The sequence below is a fragment of the Acomys russatus genome, chromosome 5 (assembly GCF_903995435.1).
Source record: "Acomys russatus chromosome 5, mAcoRus1.1, whole genome shotgun sequence".
Lineage (NCBI taxonomy): Eukaryota > Metazoa > Chordata > Mammalia > Rodentia > Muridae > Acomys > Acomys russatus.
Genome location: NC_067141.1, coordinates 62,363,554 through 62,376,741, shown reverse-complemented (window position 1 = coordinate 62,376,741; position 13,188 = coordinate 62,363,554). Strand labels below are relative to the sequence as shown.

At 46.2% G+C, this 13,188-nt stretch overlaps 1 protein-coding gene across 2 annotated transcripts in view; it reads right to left on the bottom strand.

The window, feature by feature from the left end:
- Positions 1–12,961, bottom strand: part of Cnnm1 (cyclin and CBS domain divalent metal cation transport mediator 1) — a 52,517-nt gene extending 39,556 nt beyond the window's left edge. The window contains exon 1 of one of the 2 annotated variants that reach the window (XM_051146603.1): positions 11,326–12,961. In XM_051146603.1, the coding sequence (XP_051002560.1) occupies positions 11,326–12,898 (1,573 nt within the window). In that variant the 5' untranslated portion in view covers positions 12,899–12,961. The remainder of the gene's footprint in view (positions 1–11,325) is intronic. The other variant, XM_051146601.1, reaches the window with a different exon arrangement.
- Positions 12,962–13,188: the final 227 nt, after the last annotated feature.

Sequence of the window (13,188 nt, the reverse complement as noted above, 5' to 3'; positions counted from 1 at the left end):
GCACCTTTACATGCTGAGCCACCTTACTGACCCTAGAGGTTTAATCATGCTGACAATTACAGCGTCTGTGTTAACACAGAGCTCCAAACTCCTAATTTTTCTCTAATATTGTAGCACCCACTGGAGCGAGATAAGGATGAATTACTGTAAAACAGGCTATCATTTCTATACATTCATCTTCTCACAGATCTGGAAGAGAACACAAAAATGTCCTCGTTCCCCGGCAGGCCCCCATCCTACACCAACCATACTGAATTGAAGAAATACAAATACCCCCCCCCCCCATCCTTTTTTTTTCTGGTTAAAAAATAACAAGGAATTGCATCCCCATTTTGAAGTCACAATCTTTTAGAGAAATAATAATCAACACCTTTATCACACACAGAAGAATCTGTTGAGCTACTAAAAGGTAATTATGAAAAAGCCAACTGTGTCATCCAGAGCACCATGGTAACCAGCATCACCAGGGCATGAAAAAACAGTTGTTAGTCACTAGAACCAAAGCCAGTTGGCAATTTGGCTTGTTAAGCAACAGTACAAAAATAGCGGGTACAGCCTCATTATCTAGAGGTCCAACTCTGCACAGCTTGGAATCCAGGCCCTGAAGGAACTACCTGACCCTGAGACTCTCAGTCAAAGTCCAATCCATCACTTGTTTAACAAGCAGCATTTCCCAGAGCTTGTTGCATCTGAGGCAGATGGTTTTTATAACACACACACACACACACACACACACACACACACACACACACACACACACACGTTTACTCGGCTTTTTGGTTGAACAGAAACTGTGAGATGATGCACAGCAGAGCAAAAGTCCTTCTGCCAGGAGCATGGCCGGGCAGGATTTGCCTGAGCTGGACCCAAAGAGAGCTAACAGCTGACAACCAGAGGGCAGAGAGAGCGGTGGTGAGCAGACAGAGGGCTGGTTAGAAGGCAGCACAAAATAATTATGTTCTCATGACTGCGATCCTGCGCCATCAAGAAAAAGATGAAGTTATATTTAGGATCATTGGCTGAGGCAAGAGTGGGTGCCAGCGATTTTAGAACTATCACCATCAAAATGATAAAAACATGCTGTTTTGGCATCCAGAGGAATAAAAATTATGTTTGACAAATATCTTTACTTTTCCTAGTTTCCCACTTTGGTAGAAGAGACTCAGGCACGTGAGAATTGCTTCAGCAGCATTAAGATGTTTTGTCGGCTCTGTGCTGCCTTTCTTTTTCTAGCTCAGCTGGAATGCCCTTTCCTTTCATAATCGCTGATCACGGCTCTTCTTTCAAGGCCAAGTTAAAATTGTACTTCCTCAGAAAAATTTTCTCAGATCACTCAAGGACTTACTGCTCCTTTCTCTCTTCACCCACAGATGCCTGTAGCCCAGGCTGCCTCTTCCTATCCTTTGTATAAAGGCTCTTCTCACTTTGTGTTTCCACATTTCTATCTGTGTCTGTGGCAGACTGTCCCAGTGCTGTAGGGAATAGTGTGGACAGTCACAGGGAGGAAGAGGGAAGGTTGGCTGGTTTCCCTAATGAGTGGAACACAACCCAGAGGAAAGCTTGGATATTACCACCTACTACTCACCCTCAAAGCCTTTGCACATTTGCTGCCGTCTTCTGGGGATCTCTTGCTTGGAGAAATGCTTTCCTGTCATTTAGAGTTCATTCCAAATATTTGGGGAATAAGGAGTCTGCTCTTTTTTTTTTTTTTTAAAGGAGTCTACTCTTACCCACAAACCAGCTGAGGATGTTCTAATAACATCCCGTTTTGTAATAGTTTGTCAGCTAGTGTTCTTCTCTCTGCTTAACTACAGCCCCACACAAGCAAAGCCCATCTATACACAGAAGATAGACAGGAAAGAAGAGGAAGGAATCCCAGGCTGATAAGGGACACAGACCAGGAGATAAGAGGGTTGAAGACTCCAGGTTCCTAAGAGTCAAGGCAGCTCCAGAGACTACCAGAGTACTCTGTGAGCATGCAGAGCACCCTCTGAGAAACCCAAAGGCTTGAAAGAAGCTAGAGGCAAGCCACGTACATCTGGGGGGTTAAACCATGAAGCTGTGGTAAGCTCCAATACACAGTATCTTTTGAATAAGAGAGATGATAAAAAGAAGAAATGGAATCTAACTGCAGCCTGTGGGACTTAGATTAGATAAAAGACAGCCTGACAACGAAGGCTGGAAAAGCCTGGAAAGGAACGCCAAATCTAAAAAAAGAAAACAACCAGGAACCAGAATCTCACTCACGCTCTTTAATGATCCTTTGGTTCTGACTATGCTGTTGTCCTTTTTCTTTAGCCAGGCTGGGTTGAAGAATGGAATGGGCAGGGAGGATATTACAGAAAACATTATAAAGATCATACTGAAAAATAGTAAAGAAAGAAAAATAAACCTACAATTTGTCATCATACATAGTTGTTTTCTTGTTTCCCTTCATTTTCTCCCTGTGCATGATGGACTCTGCTTTGTCTACTGTTTGTTCTGGTGATTCAAAGATTCACAGTTCATTCCAAGTCTCACTAATTATTTAGCAATGGCTAACCATTTAATAACATCTTACATTTAATTTTAACCAGTGTCTTCAACGTCGTAACTCAGGGTTACCAACTGTAGCATTCATGTTTTGACAGGCTTCTATGGAATTAGCCAACGGAATGATCATTTTTCCTACTGAAATATCTCACATCAGAATTTGGGGTATGAGGTAAAAATACTGACTTTTCAATTATTCATCAGTGAAAAATCATAGCCTGTAAGTAGGGCATGAGCTTTTCCTTGATGGTTGGAAATGCCTTAGGAGCCCTTGAAGGAGCTGGGCATGGTGGCGCACATCTTTAATCTCAGCACTAGGGAGGCAGATGCAGGAGGATTGCTGCTGAGTCAAGGACATCATAGTCTACAAAGTGAGTCCAGGATAGCCAAGACTACATAGAGAAACCCTATCTGGAAAAACAAACAAACAAACAAACAAACAAACACAAACCCTTGAAGGAAGACCCAGGATCGGACAGTCCTATACTGGTCTGTCACCACCACTGTATTCTCAGATCATATTGAAGTGCCTGGCTTTAGAGTTGAACAGAAGTGTTTAAATGTATCAATGGATGAGCAAAGACTGCATAAAACAGCAACAGGCTACTTTATAGCCATGCTAGTCTGCAAGTGGAGTAACAAACATAGGTGGGTTGAGTTGCAAATAGCATGCTACTGTTTGGAAACATATCATTTAACAGAGTTAACCATCAGCACTATGAAGCCCACAGGGCTTTGACTTCAGAATACAGTTTCATTCCTTTTCCGTGTCTACACAGGGTTAGTAGGGAGTAAACTTTGTGTTAAGTAAAATAAACCCCAAAGTGCCCATATTAGAAAGCAGGCTTCCCATATCACAGTGTTCAATCTTGAGAAAACTGTAGTAAAGATAATATATGAGGCAATCACTCTCAGGATTATACTAGAACGTCAGATCTGTAGATCATAGCAGGGTCCTGTGTTTTCCCTTTATTTTCTTTTTAAGAATTTAAGGCTGTGACTATATGCAGTTATGTATTTAATGCAATAGTAAGAATTACTTCATGAGAGACTGGAGACGGGGGCTCAGCATTTAAAGTTATGTGCTCTTGCAGAGGACCTGAGTTCCATTCCCGGCACCCATATTGGGTTGCTCATAACTGCCTGTACTTCCAGTTCTGGGGTATCTGACACCCTCTTCTGACCTTTGTGGGTATCCTTGCACACATGGTGCACCTACAGACAAGCAGACAAACATACAGACACAGAAAATAAGAGTAAATCTTTTCAAGCTATTGGACGTAAACCTTGTATTATAATTGAGTTGCATGGGTACAATATCTCATATTAGAGTAGAAATATATATAATGTGTGTGAAGAATATCTTAAATTTTAATTCTATATTAATGCACCAAAGCAGGCTGTTTAGGATAACTAAGTAATACAAGCTAATTCTTAGTTGATCAAATCATGGTCATGTTGATTACTAGTCTATTTTTATCTCAAGAATAAATATCCTAGGTTTAACAGATAGATATGAGTCTATAGATATCTAAGGTAAAATAGTTAGATACGGTCTTCAAAAGCCTCAGAGGCCTATAGAATATGACATTTAGAGATTTTTTTTATTATTATTTCAAAGATTCTTTGACAAGACAGGTTAACTCCTGGCAGCACTCAGCCCACCTCAAAGAAGAGGATGAGCATCAAAGAACCTCTTTATGGAGATGGCTTCAAATGTGGCAAACCAGGCACTGGGCAAGATGTCCTCATTTCTGCCACACACAGAATTCTGACTAAAAATTGGCAAGCTTGGATGCAGGCAGAGTTGACGGCCAAACTCTGCCAAGATAGGGTAAGCAAGTCCTCAATAGTACCTGTCTCACAAATATGCCTGTCAGACATATTGGGCCAGAAGGCTGAAGAAGATGCTCCAACGTTACAGAGTTTTGGGTGACTGTTCAGGCAGAAAACTGTCTATCATTTTTTTTTTTTTTTTTTCATTTTGAAGCTGCTAACCTGCACTTCTGGTCCACTCAAGTAATTAAATTTCACTCCTTCTCAAGTCTCTGATGGGGCTGAAGACGAGATAGTTTAGTTTTACAATTAAGCTTAGTTGTTTAGGGGTCAAGATGTTTTTAGGTAGACAGATGTTTTAAGTTGATAGAGATGAGATATGATAGATATTGATTTTTCACTCAGAATTGTAGACTCACCAAGACAGGAAAGATGTTTTCTTCAAGTTTGCCAAATACAAATAGCCAAAACACTATGAATGTAACATTAATATAATATCTGATTGTTTCATGGTTCTTCTTGCTATATGTAGTTTATTGTATTTATGTGTAATAATATGAATGTATATGTAAAAAATATAATAAAAATTTGCCAAAAAGTGCATCTTTTAAAAAGTTATTTCAGGGGGCTGGAGAGATGACTCAGAGGTTAAGAGCACTGACTGCTCTTCTGGAGGTCCTGAGTTCAATTCCCAGCAACCACATGGTGGCTCACAGCCATGTACAATGTAATCTGATGCCCCCTTCTGGCCTGCAGATGTACATGCAGGCAGAGTGCTGTGTACATAATAAATAAATAATCATTAAAAAGTTATTTCATGATAATGGGATTTTTCAGATGTTTTTCATATTTCTTTTTTCTGTTGTTTTATATCTAATTTTCTATGTAAAGTATAGGAACCATAAGCTTCAGTACAACTTATATGAAAGCAAAATTTGCCACTTAATCAGTTAGTTGCTCTGCCCTCCATGTTCTTATTGTGTCTTTACGTTTCTGTTATAGCATTTTATCTTAATGGCTTATGTATAGTTTTGTCTTATAAATATATTTATACATTGAGCTATGACTCATGAATTGTAGTGTCATTGGAAGTCATGGGGGAAAGATGAGTTAGCCTGCTTTCTAGCTTGCAAAGAGAAATATTATTCTTGGTGTTAGGCTCTTGGCTTCTGGGAGTTATTCTGTAGTTCATATACTTGGTTTGTGTAGTCTAGACTAGCCTAGGACTTGAGGTTCTTCTGTCTCTAACTCAGAGTGACTGCAGGTGTGTATCACTTTGTCTTAGAACAGTATTTTGAATATTAAAAATAATTGGGACAGTTGTTTCTAAAGAGACAGAAAAACAATATAGGCAGTAGTTTTCCCTCAACTATTTAAAGTTTAATATGCCCTGCTCTATAGTCCAAAGCTATTAGGTTAAAGACAATTAAAGATTCATTTACTAGAGCTCGGCAGAACTCATCTGTTACATTATATTAGCTAGGCCCACACAGAAAGCTAGGCATGGTGGCCCCACACTTGTAATCCCAGTGCTGGGGAGGCAAAGTGGGATCCCCAGGGCTCACCAGTCAGCTAGCCTGGTTTAATGGACAAGTTCCAGCCCAGTGTACAATGGTGTACAGTGTACAGGGTGTACAGTGTTCTTGAGGAATGACGCCCAAATTTATCCTCTCACCTGCACACATGCACGCACACACACACACACATGTGCACACGCACACATATAGGCATATAGAGTGAGCTTGTATACAACTGAAGTTTACAAGAGATAATTCCTGAAAAGGTGGCCCCTAAGCTGAGTACTAAAGAGGGAGTTGGTACTGGGTAGTTGGGACGTGCATATTCATCCCATCATATTCTCACACAGGATGGGAAAGGGGACAGATAAGACACAGCAGCGTGCCGCAGTGGAGTTCAAGGCTGTGGGCACCTAAACCTGTGGCAGGGAGTGGGGAGTGCTGAGGATGTAAAGGTAGTCAGACAGCAGGTCACAGGGTACCCACACCCCCATCTCTGCTTAGACTTTACCCTTTAGACGGTGGAGGCTGCCAAAGGCTTTTAAGCAGAGGATTTAAAATAATCCCCAGAGATTATTTCAGTGGCCCTAGAGAGGACAAGAGTATAGGGAAACAATGATTTGAGAAAGCGTAACCTCTTAGGAGACGTTGTCACAAATGAGTAATAGTTAACCACAGCTAGCACTTAGCGCTTGTGATAGATGCCAAATAAGCATCACAATGCAATAGTCTTAATGTGCACATCAACCTTATGAATAAATACTACTGTCATCTTAGCTGTACAACTAGTGAGACAGGCATAGGTAAGTAATTTGGTCAGGACCAGTACCAAGCCAGCATCTAGCCCCGCACTTCTACTCTGAATCTAAGCCTCATTTGTTTAATGTTCATCTCTTCTGTTAGACTGAAGCTTCCATATAGACAAGGAGCTACATTGGCAGAGTTCTCTACTGTGGCTACTCCCCGGGTACAAAGTATTTATGTGTTAAAAAAAATAAAATCAATGAATAATTCACATGGAAGAAAACTGCGATAAATCATGTAGGTTCAAGAGTCTGGATGCAATATTGGTAACTTGTATTTTCCAAAGGTGAGACCAGAGTTCTCTTGCTCTCTCTTCACATGCAGTCAGGACAGGTCGTGTGGGGACACCCAAAGAAGCAGCCAGATGTTGGCTAGGAAGAGAGTCTGTACCAGGAACTGTGCTAGGCAGAACCTTGAGCTGGGATTTCTACTATCTAGTATAGCTGGAAGAGGAATTTCTGGTGTTTAGCCACCCAGTCTGTAGTATTTGGGCATGGCGGCTCCCAAGGAGCACACCAAGTCAGAGATTAACATGATAAGGATGGGTGACAAAGGAGACATTTCTGTCTTGGCACACTGGAGGGACAGTGCTCTCTCTACTGAAGGAAAAAAGAGGCATTTGCAGTGTTCTGTGGACAACCCCAATTATTTTGTGCTCGCCCTCCGTCAAATTTAGAAATAGGAAATTTACCTATTTATGACCACTTACTCAATGTGTACTTATAATAATATGGTAGTCTCTGTGCTTCTGAGGAAGACAATAAGAGGAAGGCAACTAAGTCATTCTCTGTCATCAAGGAACTCAGTCCTGTGGGAAGAAATACTGTTTCCCTACTCCTAAATACTTGCAACCAGTAAGTAGAGGGATAGTATGCTACATAGACCAAGAAATTTTGGGTCACGTGATCTGCATTTGAATCTGGGTTATACAGGCATAGTGGTCACCTAAGAATAATTATATGGACCCTAGGGTCAGTCCATAGACTCAGATAACAAAAGGTAGGTAGAACCCTAAAGTAGAATATACATGTTAGTCATTATTACAATTATTAAAGCAACATTCCTAACCCAAAGAGACAAAAGCCATGAGCAGTAAGTCAGGAAAAAGAAAAAAACAAAGTCTAGTTTTTACCACCACACCAGGCAGCAGAAATTCCAGGTTGGAGGGACGAGGTTAGGGTAGCAGGAGTCCGTGTAGCAGACAAACAGGCTTTGGGCATCTACAGACCTACTTCAATCACAGTTCAGTCATTATCACCTACGGAAGGCTGAGTAAGTCACGCTATCAATCTAAACTTCAGTTGTTTTATCTACAAAATGGAGTTAATAATACCTACCCAGGAGGGCTGTTCTGAGTATAAAGAGGGCTTGGCGTGATGCCTGGCAGAATTGTCACTCAATTAATGGCAACTGTTGCTCCTATTAATATAATCATTTTTCCTCTTTCACTTCCTAAGGGATTTGTTTAGATGGTTAGGTTACTTGAGATTTGAGGAAGTGAGGGAAATGGAAGAGCTATTAAAGACTAGCTTAAAAGTTATTTTTAAATATAAAGAAAAGCAGTTTAACTTGGCTTGCTTCTCTTAACATGTGGTGCAAGCATAAGCCATAGAAATTGGCCATGGTTCCATGGCTTAGAGCTTGATATAACTGACCCCTCTTGTTCATGATCCCTTGTCTCCTGCCGGAAGTAAGTCTACCAAGACCTGTTAGTAAGGGCTCTCTCAGTGTGTTTAACTCCTTTCCAACTCTAATGTAAACTGCAGTCACCCAAGGGCTGGTTAAAAATGCACACTTTCATCCATGAGATTTAGAGTAGGGCATGAAATTCTGCATTGCAATAAGTTCCCATGTGAGACTCATACTTTGGGTTCAAGGATGGCATTCTGAGGACGTGCTGAGCTGCTGACAAGACACAGAAATATCCATATTGGCCTAATGTGTGTTATCATGGCCTGCTTCTCTTTAATGACCTACCTAAGAATAGAATACGAGCAGACTTGTTTCAGACCAAATTTGGAAATTCTGCATATGGACTCATTCTAAATCAATATCGACTATTTTGAACATCTTCCTGGAACACAACGTTTGCTTCTAAATACTTGTTCTCATTAACCTTGTATACTCATAGACTGTTAACTTCCTGAAGGCAGTCTTGCCTCCACTGTTCCCTGAAACAGTGTATCAAGAGATACTAAGAAGATGAATAAAAAAAAAAAATTATAGAGTCCTCATTTAAAAAGTCTTTTGGCCAGAGACTGTCAAATAAAAATTCTAGTACACCTAGTGGGACACCCCGCTCCACGCCCCCCCCCCCCAGTGGTTGTTCAGAGGCAATCTTGAGAGCCCCCAAAACTCTACAGGCTATTGGCTTTGATCTGGTTGCCCACTAACATTTTATGGTAACGCCTTATTGCTGAGGACATCATATACTTTGGTCACAACTTATGGATGGAATCAAGTTGGTACTGACTAGGAGGCTTCCTTGCAGGTTACTTTCATAGTATTGCAAGGTGCTATGTAGGTTGCTCAAGAGAGAGAGAGAGAGAGAGAGAGAGAGAGAGAGAGAGAGAGAGAGAGAGAGAGAGAGAGAGAAAGTCATCAATAGTCTTATCGTCTTACCCAGCTGTGAACCCTGTAACCAAAATAATGACCTGTGGCAAGATATACCATGGCTGCAATAGTGGCGTGAATGTTATGGGAGCAACACACCGCTTTCTGATTGGATTTAAGGCCTGCCTCACAGGAGGAAACAGGACAGGAACTATAAATCTGGTCAAGAACCCACAGTTGGGAGAGCTCACAGGCCCTGGTGGGGGAGAGAAAACCTATCGCTAATTATTCTGCTGAATGGCTTTAGTATCAAACTGACCTCTACATTTGTATCTCTACCCATAGAACAGCATAGCTCCCAGACCTTATCCGAGAAGCTTTTTTGTACAGTAGGTGGTGGTTAAGGCAGAAACTTACAACTGGCCAAAGCACAGAGAATAAGTGTTAGCGGAGTGCTCAGTGGGGCATCTATATCATCATCCGAACCAACGTTCATGGACCATCACAGAAGAGGGGGCAGGCACATTGTAAAAGCCAGGGCTTGGGGAGGACTAGGGGGAAGCACTGCATCCATAAACTCACAGCAGTTCTGGTTGCCTGCACAAGATCAAGCCAGTGAACACTTAGGCCTGGAGAGGAAGGGGTTCATAAGTCCCCACCTTTAACCAAGGAGCTATAGACAGTGGATGGCTTTTGGGGCCGGAAGGATCAGTTTTCTTTCAGGGTGTGGCTCCTGGTAGGATGATCATACCCTTGTGGATGTAGGGGAAATGAAGACAGGATGTTGGGAGAGTGGGTAGGTGGAATGGAGTTAAGAGGAAGAACGAGGGTGAATATGATCGTAATATATAAAATAACCAAGGAATAAATAAAATACTTTAAAAAAGATGTTTTCTGGCACTACAGGACAATGAGATGCTTTCTCAAACTAACTGGAGTTGCTTTCAGCAGAAACTTAAGCCTTGGTAAGTCTCAGGAGAAACACCTACCAAGTCGGAAAGAATGAATGCAAACTGCGGGAACCAGTGAGCCAAGCAGAGCGGAAGAGACCCGAGGCTCAGCCAGCTGCAAGGAAGGTAGGGAAACACGAGACTGTGCTTTGAACATTCTCCATGGTGACCCCGGAAGTAGATCTGATTGAAAACAAAAGCCAGGCGCAGTTCTGGGACAGATGCGCTAAACAGGGGGTTAGGGCAAACACAAGGCCAGGAGAGCTGGCTAACTCTAAAGTACGCAGGTTGGTTTTTCTTGAGTGAATTCGTACGCAGGCCCAGAAGGCACTATCCAAAGAGAAACCCCATTCACGAAGTCAACCGTCATATAGCTTGCTGTGGCACCATGCTTGGAGTTAGGAGGGGTGGGGAGATGCCAATGGTATTGAGAGACACTCATTCAGTTGGGTGCAAGTTTTTCGTCACTCTGAAGAAGGGTTTCCTTCAGGGCCCCCCCTCCCCCCCGCCTACCCTACTGTGAGGAGCAAGAGCTCCTAGAAGGACAAACGCTCCACTGCTTTGGCTAACTTTGAATCCCTAACCTGGCCATTTTGTGTGTCACATGATGGCTGCTAATAAGTTAAACATGGCGAAAAATGCCTAAGGAGCCTGGTGCTGACTCTACTTTACTCAAAAGGGGCAGAACTAGGAAGCTCTGGAGACTTCTGTTTCTGCTCCCTGTGTGGAAGACACTGTCAGCAGCTGGAGCTGTCCAGCAATGGAGTTAATTCTGTTTGGAAATGGTGGGCTTCCAGCTTCAGGAGTGTGAGGGAAGGGCTATGGGACTCTGTAGAGGGAACCCTGCAGAGGGTGGTGAGGTATGCAATAAGCTCCCAAGGCTCTCTCCTAGGCTCAACCTCACAATACCCGGCACTTGGTAGACCCCAGAAAGAATTACAGGTGAGAGAGAATGGATCAGAAATATGGCTTAGCTGGTGAGCCAAGGAGAGTGGAAGAGGCCTGGGGGCTCAGCCAGGCTGCCAGCAAGGTGCAGAAAGAAGCACCAGGGAGCCAATAGCAGGCCTTTCTGGAGTTTTAGCTCGGTAGATCAGAGGTACTGCTTTGGGTACCTGAAGCATCCCATGGTTATGAAAGGGCAGTTATCTTTGAAAGGGAATAGGAGCTGGGGAAGGATAAAGACCACTGCTCACCCTTCTTAAACTCCTCCAGCACCGTGTCCAGCCGGGTATCATTGAAGACGCAATGAAGAGGCCTGTTGTAGAAGCGGGTGACTGTGAGCAGCGGGGTACAGTCGTCCGGGTCCACAAAGGCCAAGTCTTTGACGAACAGAATGTCCACAATGTTGTGCCTCTGGTCGCCCTCATACACCGGGATTCGAGTGTAGCCACTGCGAAGGATCTCGGATACAGTGGCGAAGTCAAGTACGGCGTCAGAGCGCAGCATGAAGCAGTCACCGAGGGGGGTCAGCACCTCCTCTACCACCTTTGTGCGCAGCTCCAGGGCGCCCTGGATGATGTTGAGCTCTTCCTTCACCAGGTCACTGTAAGGGTCTGCGGCCCTCAGCGTCTCCAGCAGTTTCTCCCTCGTGTAGAAGGTGCTGATCTCCTGGCGCAGAGCCCAGTCCAGGAGGCGGCCCAGCGGGTAGCACACCGGGAAGGCGGCCGCCATGAGAAGTCGGGTCAGGCACACACTGTGCGAGGCGATGGCCAACCCGTGCCGCGAACACACAGAGTAGGGACAGATCTCGGCTCCCAGAAACACCGCGCCGGTGCACACAAGCGCCGGCAGCCATGGGAAGTGAACCCCCGCCTCGCCGTAGTCCTCCCCTGGGCCCCCGACGCCCGGCGGCAGAGAGGCGTACAGCCAGCCCGCCAGCGCGGCATTGGCGCCGGCTTGGCCCAGGAGCAGGGTGCAGAGCAGATGGGTCCCCCTGCCGCGCACGGCCTGCACGCGGCGCGCCTGCTCCTGCTCGGCGGCCGAGCCACTGTTCCGCAGCACCCGTAACTCCACCGGGTCCAGCGAGAGCAGGCTCAGGCGCAGGCCGCTGAACAGGGCGGACAGGGCCAGCAGCAGGAGCGCCCCGAGCGCTCGCAGCCACGCGGGCGGCAGCAGGTCCCCACCCGGGCCGTAGAGCCGCGGGCGGACGCGCAGCAGGAAGCCGCCGGCCGCGCCGTGGTGGTGCCAAGCGCGCCCGTCCCAGGCGCACAGCGAAAAGAGCTTCCCGCCGCCGCCCGCGCCACCGCGCTCCGCCTCGCCCTTACGCAGCTCCCGCACCCGCACCTGGACCAGGGCCGAGCCCGCCACGCCCCCGGGCCGCAGGGGCCCCAAGACCTCCACGTCCGACGCCCAGTCGCTCTGCTCGCGGCAGCGCTGCGGTCCCGGGGGACGCGTGGGGACGGCGCTGGGAGCCACGCCGCTCGCGCCAGGGGGCTCCTCGATGAACACGAGCCGCGGGGCCCAGTCGCCCGTGCCGTTCTCCCCTGGGGCCAGGGAGGGTGCGGGCACAGGCGCGGCGGGGGCCGCCGGCCCGGGCTGAAAGTAGACCCGCAGGAGGAAGCTGGTGCCTTCGGCCGCACGCAGGGTGCCCCCCTCCAGGGATACGCGGCCTCCAGCAGTGTCCTCAGGCCGAAGACCCAGCAGCCAGGCAGCGGCGGCCGGGGGCCTTGGTGACAGGGAGAAGAAGAGCAGGAGCACGGCACCCCGGCTGCAGCAATCCCGGAGCCTGACACCCAGCGCTGCTGCCGCCGCGGCCGCTGCCGCCATCCTGCACCCGGCGCCGTTGCACGTGATACTGCAGCAAGCGGAGCGCGAGCTGGAGGGAGGAGGAGCTGGAGCCGGGAATCCGGCCCCAGGCAGGTCACCACGTGTGCTCCCCCTGCGCGCGTGGGCTGGAGGCGGGGGTGGAGGTGGTGATACTAGTGGTGACAGGAACCCCCCTGGGAGGGTGGGGTCCCCTGCGGGAGACTGGAGATGGCCACGCACGGTCACGGTCACAGTGTCAAGGCTGGACACACTTAAGCTTATATGAGCCTCAGCCCTGGGGAGGCTTGTTA